The sequence below is a fragment of the Cladophialophora immunda genome (assembly GCF_000835495.1).
Source record: "Cladophialophora immunda strain CBS 83496 unplaced genomic scaffold supercont1.3, whole genome shotgun sequence".
Classification (NCBI taxonomy): Eukaryota; Fungi; Ascomycota; class Eurotiomycetes; order Chaetothyriales; family Herpotrichiellaceae; genus Cladophialophora; species Cladophialophora immunda.
The window spans coordinates 3,820,392-3,832,119 of NW_015622543.1; the positions used below are offsets into that span (position 1 = coordinate 3,820,392).

Here is an 11,728-nt window from a genome sequence, read left to right on the forward strand (position 1 = left end):
TTTGATGGCGATGAAGAAATGGCCTATCGCCGGGCTTGCTGGGGTCGTACGGATTGGTTGCATGGCTGGCAAACGCACTGCCAGAAAGCACCCCCGCGAAGACGTCCATCATGATTGAGAGACCCAACCCCTTGGGCCCGCTCCTAGGGAGCATGACGCCTCCCAGTGCCGCCTCGGGTCATCCGTCTGCTCCTCATCCAACGCCCAGTCAAGAGGGGTTTTTCTCCACACCGCTTGGCCTTGTAGATCTTCCTCTGGCTGCGACGCTGGGCGCCATGTCAAGGATAAATGGTGGCGCTTGTCCTGCAGGCGCACCACAAGCAATGGGACTTACGCCCACGAGTTTCTCCTTACCTCCCCAGACTGGCAGCGCCGGACTCGAGTCGGTAAACACTAGACACATCATGCCGGCGTCGATGGCTTGCTGCACGATCCAAGCAGACATACCAAAGTGGTTTGAATGCTTGATACTGACCATGCCCACCCCGTACGTGCGAGCCATCTCAATTGCATGCTTCATGCCCAGATGAGCACACAGAAATCCAAAGGCATTGTGACCATCGACTTGGCCGACCACGGGCGTGACCTGATTGACACAGGTTGGGCTGTGGGATTGAGCGCTCCCTGTCGGATGCGTTCCATGTACGACGGGATAGGGATCATGTCATGAGTGTCGACCAAGCGCAGGTCAGCCTGGATGAACATTTCCTGCCGTCACGCAGCGCTTGCTTGCAAGCTCGTTTTCTGTTGCAGTGTCCATGTGCCCGGAGTTGGCGATGGCTGGGGATACCAGGGCGGCTCAGATGAAGCAAGTTGATAGTGCCTTATGTCCGCCTTGCACAACCGCAGGTTGTAGCAATCAGGCACAACAGAATAGAAAGGAGGGGGAACAACAAGCCCGCCCGGTCAAACCGGAGAGCAAGGCCGATCAAGCAGCTAATGCGCTCCAAGAGGGCTCCTTCTCCCTTCTAGGTTCAGTATACTCGATACATCACTTATTTCCAACGGCTGATGGTCGAAGAATACCAGGTACCTTTGAGCCTAGAAGCAGTCGAGCTATATGGTTTGATGCTTTTCTTGATTGCTCTGATTTCGTTGGATCAATAAAAAGGGTCAATGTCCCAAATTTTTCCCTGTCCTCAACGGGTTCCATCCTGGCGTATGTGGTACCTCGGGTGGTATTATGTAGATATCAAACTGGTCCCAAGAGCCTCCCCCGAACGTCAAGCCTTCGTCTCGGCCGTCTCTGTGCTCACTTCCCCCGTGCCTTCCTCCTCGACGCCGAAGCCGCCCCAGTCGTTGAACTCGCTGGCAAACCTGACCGCGGCCTTGAGGTAGAATTCGTCGTCGTCGCCCCAGACCCTCGCGGCCTCGCGCATGGCGCGACACGCCTTGACGAAGTGCGCGTCGAACTTCCACTTGCTCCCGACGGCCTCGCGGGCGACGTAGTCCCAGCCGCGGCCCCGCAGGTCAAAGTCCGCGACGGGCTCCTTCTTGATCGGCGGCCGGAGCTGGGCGATGTAGATGGCCAGCGCGATCAGCAGCCACTCCCGCACCAGGGGCACGTGGTGCGGCGCGTCCAGGAAGGGGACCAGGATGCGCACGGCGTGCGACGTCGTCAGCAGGTGCACGAGGAAGAAGTCCCACCCGTGGCCGCCGACGCTGGGCGCGCTGGCGATGAGCAGCGCGGTCGCCAGCGCCTGCGACTGCGCAAAGTCCTTTGTCGGGTCCACAATCTGCCACGCCCGAAAGTGCTCGAGCAGGATCGCCGTCAGCGCGGGATCGCTCAGCAAGTGCGTGAGGTTGGCATCGCCCAGGTGCTCGAATACTCCGTCGAGACGGCTGTCTCCGTGAACCCGGGCAAAGACCTCGAACAGGTCATTCGTCGAGTACGTCGGCGGATTGGCCGATTGCGACGCCGACGTCGCCGTCTCCAGCAGCTTTGCGAGTTTCTCGTCGTAGCACGTCGCCGCGAGCCCCAGCGCCTCCATCGCCACCTCGCGGCTATTCAGCTCATACGCATACCCGAGATGAATCAACGGATGGCCCAACCCCCCGGTCAAACAGTTGAAGATCGGCTCTGCATTCAGCTCACCCTTCTTCGCGTTGCCCCTCTCGAAGAGAAATTTCTCGACCACCCGCTTCCAGTCATAGCCAGCGAGCACAACTTGGTCCTCGAAGAAATCCACGAACGCACGCTGGTACTCGCGTTTGCCCAGGTAGTCGCGGTAGTCGTGCGGGGCGATCTCGGAGGGCGAATCGACCCAGTGCTCATGGCCTTCGTTCGCCGCGGCGTCCTCGTAGACGGCGTGTAAGTGGTCCGCCGAAGAGGAGAGGAGGTACGCAGAGCCGAGGATCTAGACGATCGCACATAGTGAGTAATGTACAACAGTGGGCAGGTAAAGGGGCTGGAAAGCGGAACAAAGGTGAAAGATGGGATATCAGAAGCGGACGATGCCGGGGATGGGCAGCTCCTACGTGAGGCGTGTGGTTGTGGAACCTCAAGTGATTGTACAGGATCGAAAAGTTCACATGGTTGAGCTTCAGCAGGTGCTTGAGAGCACGCCCTTGCTTGTCCGTCGACGTTTCCACATCGTGGACCTCGACGGGAGGAATCTTGATTGCGTCTGCCGCTGAGGTCGAGCTCCGGCCAAAGCCGCGGCCGAAGGACGACAGAGATGTGAGTGATGAGAACATGTTTGGGGGCGATGGACGGTTGCAGGGGACAATTCTCTTTACATGATGGACTCTTGCAATAGTGAGAAGTAGGTCTGGAGAAGAGATGTTCTGGATGGTGAATTATATGGGATGGTGCCATGACGTTCCCAACAATCGGCGGCGGAGGCGAGAAGCGGAATTTCTCAGCCTGCGAAGTTGTTTGCTGATTGGATCCCCCGCATCTGGGCCTCAGGCCGCCATCCAGGCAGCTTCAGGCATCAACACCACAGAAACAAACTGGAATAGGAGGACGATGGACGACGGCAAAGCTATATCAAGTAGATTGGTGGTCTATGACAGAGGAAGAATCTATCTGCGAACGACATACAATCCCCCATCTCCTTTCGTCTTGTCGGCAGGACAAATCCCATCACCAACCCAATCGCACCAAGTCACTCAGAAATCCGCCTCGACGCCTTTGCGTACGGATACTCGTCAGGTCTTACAACCCTACACCCTCCTTCTTGATCCTGGGTCCGGCCACGCAATCGGCTGCTGTTGTCAAACAAGTCTGAACCTTTCCCTCACCCTCATCATCTGAGTCCACTTCGACAATGTCGGGAATATCTGGTAGCTTGCCACCAGTGTCTGCATGTGCCGCAGATTCACTGTAGGTGTTGAAGGTGTCCAACGGCGTGACTGACGTTCTGGTGCTGGCTCCTCCATCGCTGTTCTTCGTTGTCGGGTTCCCTGCCGGCGGCGCTGTTGCGGTTGTCGAGGAAGTAGACGATGGGCATCCATGATTGTTGTCTTGATTTTGCCCGGCGTTTGGTGCTTCAACCACACCCGACTGATGTGCAGGTGCAATATTTTGAGCTTTTGCATGTGACATTTGCGGAGGGGATGCCCCTGTGTACACTCTGTACAACGGCATATTCAGCATGTCTTGGTATGAAACGGCATAAGGATTCAACACCATTTGGTCGTAGGCATCATCCGTCGAAGTGGTAACAGAATTCTGACTTGCACAAGCGGTGGACCAGGGAAGAGCATTCTGGCTCTGACTATGGCCACAGAATGGCGGGTGGGAGACAGAGCCACGTGAGAAGTTTTGTGCTGTTGAGAATGCAGATATGTCCGCAGGGAACGAACGGCTTGGTGCTGAGGTCGATACACTTTGCTGAGGACCGAAGAAGGTGTTGATCGTCCGTGAGAGGGGATAGTTGACTGAGACACTATTGCGGCTGACAGTGGTAGCCAATGCCTCATCTTCCATGGTTGTTCCTGGTTCCTTCTTCACGATTGTGGCGCCGACGTCAGCTCCCCCGCGGTCGCCTGCAGACCCCTCGTCCTCCTGCTTGATGGCTGGAGGCGCCGTCTCAACGTCGTGGCAAGCTTTCGGAATCGTGTTCGGCTCTGTCTTGATAACAGGTGTAGGATTGACATTGTGAGCAGGGAGCCCAGGCATTCCGAACGAAGTTTGCGGCACGGCTTTGACTGGCATGGTTGGGTGACCCCAGAATGGGCTTGGGTACATCTGCGGTGCATCTGGCGTGTACATAGAATACCAGGGGTGATGAATGTAGGACTGGGGCTCGACTTTGATTCTCTTGGGGTCATGGTCTGGTTGCATGACATGTTGATACGCCGCTCGCTGGTTGGCCAGCCGCTCATTCTCTTCCTCCTCAATCAGGCGCTTGTTCTTGGGTTTGGTCTTGGAAGTCTTGCTGTCGGCCGTGTTGGTGGTCTCCTTTTTGGGTTTCGGGGGCTTGACTTGGTTGGACGTGCCTTCAAATTGCGACTTCATGCGGCTGTACCTCATCCGGGCGGCGTGGCCATTAGAGATACCGAGACAGCCTGCGACTTCATTCCAGTTGATCGACCTGAGGTCCAGCTGTTTGAGGATCGTGTAGAGGAATATCGGGGTTTGAGGGTCGTTTGCGAAGTTCTTGGTGCGTCGGAGTGAACCCATTGTGACAAGAATCTCTACTTGGCTGCAAGTAGAACTGGTCCGAGAGGTTTGAGAAGGATATTGAGTTGGATGACGGGTTCTGAATATGCGCAAAATTATTTGTAGCCAGATCTGTTCTCGTATGGTGGCCATGCTTTGTGATCGTGCTCACCGAGAGCAAACCGTCTGGGGTTCATCCCTGTTGCTTTGTTCAGCAACGCGGACAAGCATTCTCAGAGCTAGAGACCTTGACAAACAACCAGCATTGAGGGAGGAAAGGGCGCCCGTTCAACCCTAGTGTCTTACAGTTTATTGTCGAACTGCAATGCACCACTCATGCTGAAATCTTGGTCTTCCGGCTGATCTCCGTAAAGGACGTGCTCTCGACCTCCCCTAGAAGTCCACCAAGTAACGCAAGTTGCAGCACGCTCAACATCCATCTCGCCATTGCTGAGCGTGTCCCAAAGTCGCCGCTGACATTGTATTCTTTGACTTGGGTTCCCGATCTTGTGCAGGAGCTCCGCAGCTAAAGGAAGATGTTCCTCCAATAATGGAACCGGCAGAAAACTCAAACAATCAATTATCGCAAGAAGTAAAACAGCCTTTTCAGACAAAGGTTGACTATTCTCGATGGGAAGATCTGGGTTGGGAGGAAGTAAATCTTCTGACGCATGCTCCATGCGTTCTCTGAGCAAATCAAGAACAACGGCCTGTGTATGAGGCATAGAGACGGCAACGGCAGACGGCGGTGCTGCAAGACGGACAACGGATCTGATAGCTAACCGGAACTGACGTGGCGAAAGTGGCTTTGGAAAGCTCTGGAGCAGTGTCTCGACATAAAATGGTACCATTGTCAACGCAAGCTCAGCATTTTGGGGTGCGGCAAGGATGGCCAACACTACACTGTGAGCAGCTTCAAAGATCTCCGCTAACCGTGAATCTCCCTGTGGGTCAACATACGGTGCAGCCGCATTAAAGAGGAGGTCCTTGTTAGTTTGTGGTGACAGTATCAAGGTGAAATGTTCGGCAGTGTTGAGGAAGAAGAGATCCTGGAGTCGGTCGAGGGGATGAGGAGGAATCCGACCTAGATCAACCGGTCGGATTGAGTCCAGGAAATTCTCCGATTGCAGTGGGTATTGACTCAGGATATCGATGGCTGTGAAGTTGACGAAGACGTACTGTGAGGACGAGGTGAGGCCGAACCGATGTGCTATGAAGTATGTGTCACGCAAAATGTGTAAAGATTGCATGGCTATGCCCGGGCAATTCGAATCAGATGCTAGAACCCTGTCACAGAGCACTCTTCCGAGCACAGATCGGAGACTGATGACCACGGAGAACATTGTGTCTCTCAGCACCTGCAGCAGAACCGGGAAGGTTTTGTTGATAGTCTCCTGGTCCAAGCATTGCGATTCTTCCTTGGTGTCAACTTCGGACAGCTTGTTCTGTCTCCACGCAGTGGCAAAAGTGCGTGAAAACTCAGCCAGTCTGTTTACGCAGTAGATGATGAGGGATTGGTCGTGGACGTTCTCGATACTGTGGGCGATAAAGCGCGATAAAGCGCCTAGTCCAGATACGAGGTTTCTCGATCTGATCTCGGTGACTTTGCGGAAAGACGTGGAATTGGCGTTCCAGTTGAATTTCTGCTCAGGAGACGGTCGGACATCGTAGTCGATTACCCCAAGCCAGTAGCCATGCTCAAGACCCTCCCGAGAGAAGAACGTCGCGTCGACCAGTATTGGCAGAAGCACATCATAACTGATCTGTTGCCGGTGGACGTCTGAGAGGAGAGGGAAAGTATTGTTCAAGACAAAGACCACAGCCAGCTCACAATTAGGCTCAGCATCTTTGTCTTGCAGGGCCAGATTTGACGCGACCACCAGCGCAACTTCGAGTTTATTTTTCAAGCCTGAAGCCAGTCCTTCGAAGTCTTTTGATTGGAAAGCCAGGAGCAGAGCCCCGAGCAATAATGTATGCCTCCATCGAGGGGACTTGTCATTTGCCCCGTGGACAACAGCCGTCGTCCATTCCGTAACTGTGAGATTGCTCCGCGTATGTTCTTGAGCCAGGCTATGTTTATCTTCAATCAAGCGCAGCACCGCAGTATAAAAGACGCTGAAAATCTGCCGACACCGGGCGACCTCTGTTGGGATCGGATAGAGCACGTCATTCGACAGTAGCTGTGATGTCAACAGCGTGATATTGAGAGGATTCGAAAGGCGCGACAGAAGGCCGGTAGCCACTGGTAGTAATCTGAAGTCACTTAGCAAAACCGGGGTCGATCAAGTTGTTCTGTCGCTTACCGTGCGGCATCATCTGGATGATCCGATGTCTGCAGGGACCTCAGTAAAGTCGCAAGCGACCTGTCCATGGCCTACCGGTGTCTACTTGCACGGAAACATAGTAGGTATCTGCGGATGCGAATCCAAAGTCGATCAATCTGCGAGGGAACGCTTCCACCATAACAGCCGAGGTTAGATGAGAAGTCTTGGCGCTAAAAACGGACAAGGTAAATCGCCGCTTTTACACACAACCTCAACCTCCTACTCAGCTTTAACCCGCCTTCTCATCTTTCATTCACCCTGGGCAACTTACCTTCAATGTACCTTTAACTCATTCGTTATTCGTTGAGGGCCTACATCTTCCCTGTCACGGCTTGCCAAACTTTCTCTGGGATCGGCTACACCATCTTTGGAAGCACAGGGAGAGCAGGTTTCCTTCTTGATAACTATGGGTTTACCTCCTGTAGCTACCAGCTAGCAGTTGGCTCGCACTCTATGTCGCTATATCTGTCGGTGGCCCTCAGTACCCCCGTACAATCAGACACAAAATGATGCCGCATGCCCGCCTCGAAATTACCACTCACTTCAATAAGCGTTGAGATCAGGATAACGCTACGGGAGCCGATCCGTGGCAGACCGACACCTGACCCGGGCCGGAAGCTATGTCTACCTTTATTGATCCAGAGTCGAACTTTCAAGGCTCGGCTTGGGTAGATTAAGCTTATTTCGGTAGGATATCTCTTTCTTGTTTGTTACACAACTATTGCCCGATAAAGACCCTTGAACTGGAGGCAACCATACGCCATGGCGACAATGCAAGACCCCAGCGATTTCAAAATCACCGATCGCTTGAGCCTGATCAACAGAGATTTTCTGATTACCGGAGGAGGGCGCGGTATTGGCTTCGCATGCGCCAAAACAATCGCTCAGCTAGGTGGCGGTGTTGCCGTTATTGGTACCACTGCAGAACTGGTAGAAGAGTTTCATACCTTAAGCAAGCGGTACCGATTCAGAGGCTCGGATTACCAGAAGACCTGACCCTGCTTGTGTGCTATCTGTTGAGTGATGTGGCTTCGTTTATAACAGGCACCGCTATTTCGGTGACAGCTCAGCATTCTCCAACCTCCAGTGTTCATTCACTGACCACAGTCAAGGTGGCTTGCACGCGGGCACCCTACGTATATACATACGGGGATTGAGTCCTATGTCTACCAGACTGCTTGGGTGTAGACTTCTCGCGGCTGGACCCAGGTTCCAGAATGGATGGCGATGCACCCTCGCACGGTACCTGTGTACTCGGCATTTCCTTCCAACATTGAAATCGTGACTGACAGTGTCTGGTGTTTGGAACCAAGTGTGCCAGCACCCCCACATGATTTTCAACCATCGGGCTTCAGTATATCCTATTGGAATGGCATCACACCGGACGATCCCGCTTCCGATACCTCGGGTTCCTTCCCGATGATGCGCCCCGAACTTCCACTGGGATTCCCCTTGCTCGGATCTTGTCCCGACTACATGCCACAGTCAATAAAAATGAAACCGAATATTCCGCACGCCTGTGTAGAGCCACCAGAGTCGAACGAGACTGAAGATTCGGACTAAAAGCAACTCTTAAACTCTTCCGGCCTGTTCACAATGTCTGTCGATGATAATCCCACCAAGAAACCCCGGGTCATACTCGGCCTCCTGACCTTTGGTCCACCTGGATCGGAATTCTATGGCTCGAGGATTACATCTCTAGACGATTTCAACGCGTGCCTCGATGACTACCAGGCGAATGGATACCGTGAAGTCGACACAGCGCGCCAGTACGTGAAAGGGCAACAGGAAGGCTTCACCAAAGCGGCCCAGTGGCGAGAGAGACAGCTGGTCCTCGCCACGAAATGCTACCCCGAACAGCCCGGCTGGCATAGGGAAGCCAAACTCAAGGAGATCCTGGGGACGAGTCTAAGGAATCTCGGAACGGACCAGGTGGACATCTTCTATCTCCACGCGCCCGATCGATCCGTCCCTTATGAGGAAACGCTGCAGGCGTGTGATGATCTGTACCGAGCGGGGAAGTTCAAACAACTAGGGCTGAGCAATTACGCTGCCTGGGAGGTCGCCGAGATCTGGAACATCGCCAATCAGAAAGGTTTCGTCAAGCCCTCAGTGTACCAAGCCATGTACAACGCCATCACCCGGGCCATCGAGGACGAGTTGGTACCGTGCTGCCGGAAATATGGCATTGACATCGTCGCCTACAACCCCCTGGCGGGCGGAGTCTTAAGTGGCAAGTACAAGAGCAAAACGGTGCCGGTCGATGGCCGCTTTGCCCAGACGGATCCGCGCATCGGCGAGATGTACCGTGAGCGGTATTTCAAGGACACCAATTTCGAGGCGTTGAGCTTGATCGAGCCCGTGGCGGCCGCCCACCATCTGTCCCTGCTGGAGATCGCCTTCCGGTGGCTCGTGCACCACAGCAAGCTGAAAGTCATCGACGACGGGCATGACGGAATCGTGATTGGAGTTAGCTCGCGCGATCAGCTCAGATCGAATTTGGCCGACCTCGAGAAAGGCCCTTTGCCAGAGGCTGTGTTGGAGGTGCTGGACCGCGCATGGTTGATCACCAAAGCCACCTGTCCGCTCTACTGGAGGTGAGAAAATTCCGGGGCAACGGGCCATGCAAGCACCCCAACATTGAATGGTATTCTCAACCACATGGCATCAAGTGCTCGCCGAGGGCTTCATGTCAAGAGTGTGTATATCTGGCACGTGCCCCAGACTCATACGTAGCAGCGAAGCCAATTGAAGAGACTGTCATATTGAACATCTGCCTTTCGCCATTATTGGAGAGAACCGAGAACAGCCACTATTTTGCACAATATCTTCGAGCGAATCAGTCTCTTGCAAAGCAATTCTTGAAGGATCATGCGTCAGAGGTGGAGGTGGAGAGCGACGTGCCTCCTTTCAACAAAGCAACAGGGAGGCCGCCTCGGTAATAGTTCATGGTGCATTATGATGTCCAAGGGGATCAGAACCAAACAATGCGGCCATTTGTCTAGGAAGCAGACAACTGCTTTCATTTTAGCTACGGCCACATGATCGGCTCTTCATCGCCCCGAAGGAGCCAGAATGTCGATCGCTTAAACAAACAAGCCCTTTTTCGCTCCGGTGGAGCCTCATGCAGCAAGCCCTATCAGGCGATCAGACTTCTTGTATGGAGGCGAAGGACTCCATCGGCTTTGGCGGGCGGCATGCAAATTCAAACCTTGTTTCAGTTTCATCGGACCATCAGTGATACCATGGTGTAGTCAGTGGACTCGGTGCCTCCGACGAGGAGTTCTGAATAGGGCAGATGGCGGTTGCGCACGGCTTCGGTATCCAGAGGCAACACTAAGCGAACATCAGTGTGTCTTGCAGCTAATTTCCAGGAGATTCTAGAGTGCAAATTGTGAATCTGGGTCAGACATACCACGATCCGCTCTGCTTCAAACATGGCAAAGGTTCGTGGCATCACGTCTGAAGGCCTGAAGCTTGTCGTGGCTCGTCCACCGGGCAAAAGTACGACTCACCCCGCATTGGTTGCTCCACCATCCCATCGTCTCCACATTCTCGATGATGGGCTGAAGGCGGGGGGAACACTAATGCAACATTGTTATTCACCTGGGTTTTCGCCATATACCAACCTCGTGATCCTTTGTTCTTCTACAAGTCGTCAGTTTCGAAGTTTCTCAAGGAGGGTTAAGAATGCCCACGTAAAGGTATAGCAAAGCCCATCAAGATCCAGACAGGCTCCTGCTGTGAGGACCACCTACTGCTGGACCAGCCCAAAGAGCAAATACAGCAAAGATAGGTCACCTATCTAGGGAGGCTAACTGATCGAAGGCAGGACGGATCAGAGACTGGTGGAAGCCTCGCTTCATAGTCCTTAAGATGCTTTCTCTGAGTTTCTATACAGACGCAGTCGAAGGATGCACACGCACGGACGCTGTCTTTCCATCGATCCGGCTATCCCTCCAGCCTTCACACATACTTTCCAGTTCCCCCGTCAGGTGGTTAAATAGCCTGTCGTAGGTTCTCTCCGAAAAGCACAATGCCACATGGGATTGTGGAACGTGAACCTCGCTTAAAACTTTCAACGCGTGACTGGCTTCCAAGCAAGAAGTGACTGCAGGTTAGGTTACACTCTCTGGTGGTATTTCCCAAGGACCCAGATCGTTCTCTTCCTTTTCTATTGGGACACGGAGTGACACAATGCCCCATGTATGGCTCAACCGAAGGGGAGAGGCAGCAAGCAAGACAGAACAGGATCTTGAGACGTGCTGCGGTGGTGTGCTGCTCGGCACAGCTTCGAACGTGAGGCACAAACGTTCCACCACCACCGGAGCCTGGGTCGATCAGGAGTGTGTGGCACACTGGAACCGGATGCCATATATACAAGTTAGGTGGGTGAAAATTTAGAACCCAACTTCGCCTTTCCCTCGGGTCTTTGCTTTCTGTCTGTTTTCCCTCACATTGGCACATAGAAATCCAGAAAAATGTCGTCGGATGGCGACAAGTCAAAAAGTGGGTTGCGCCAGGGGGATCAGGGCGATGTCCATCATTCCGACATCCTGGTCGAGGAGGCCAAGAGCGACTTGCACCAGGGCGACAAAGCCGGCGTTGACCATTCCGAGGTCTTGGTCAACCCGGATCTCATGAGCGATGCGGTCGACGGCGAGGTCCGCGAACATGGAATGGGCATGTGGACGGCGGTCAAGCAGCACCCCTGGGCTTGTCTATATGCATTCGTCATGTGCTTCACCATTGTGAGTCCAATTCCTGCCATCCCTGATCTCCTCCCCCCCCCCCC

The 11,728-nt window shown here is 53.8% G+C and overlaps 4 protein-coding genes across 4 annotated transcripts; 1 reads left to right on the forward strand and 3 right to left on the reverse strand.

The window, feature by feature from the left end:
- Window positions 1–940: 940 nt before the first annotated feature.
- Window positions 941–2,821, reverse strand: PV07_05729 (uncharacterized protein). Its single transcript, XM_016392642.1, has 2 exons — window positions 2,479–2,821; window positions 941–2,357 (listed from the first exon to the last, which is right to left on the reverse strand). The coding sequence occupies exons 1-2, from the start codon at window positions 2,695–2,697 to the stop codon at window positions 1,224–1,226; spliced, it is 1,353 nt and encodes a 450-aa protein (XP_016250161.1). The 5' UTR covers window positions 2,698–2,821; the 3' UTR covers window positions 941–1,223.
- A 339-nt stretch (window positions 2,822–3,160) lies between these two features.
- On the reverse strand, window positions 3,161–4,630 carry PV07_05730 (uncharacterized protein; the record flags this gene model as incomplete). Its single annotated transcript, XM_016392643.1, has 1 exon — window positions 3,161–4,630. One exon carries the CDS (start codon window positions 4,628–4,630, stop codon window positions 3,161–3,163), a length of 1,470 nt encoding a protein of 489 aa, XP_016250162.1.
- Window positions 4,631–4,911: 281 nt separating this feature from the next.
- On the reverse strand, window positions 4,912–6,980 carry PV07_05731 (uncharacterized protein; the record flags this gene model as incomplete). Its single annotated transcript, XM_016392644.1, has 2 exons — window positions 4,912–6,862; window positions 6,913–6,980. 2 exons carry the CDS (start codon window positions 6,978–6,980, stop codon window positions 4,912–4,914), a joined length of 2,019 nt encoding a protein of 672 aa, XP_016250163.1.
- Window positions 6,981–8,529: 1,549 nt separating this feature from the next.
- PV07_05732 (uncharacterized protein) lies at window positions 8,530–9,534 on the forward strand (the record flags this gene model as incomplete). The annotated part of the gene is made up of 1 exon (XM_016392645.1): window positions 8,530–9,534. The coding sequence occupies one exon, from the start codon at window positions 8,530–8,532 to the stop codon at window positions 9,532–9,534; it is 1,005 nt and encodes a 334-aa protein (XP_016250164.1).
- Window positions 9,535–11,728: the final 2,194 nt, after the last annotated feature.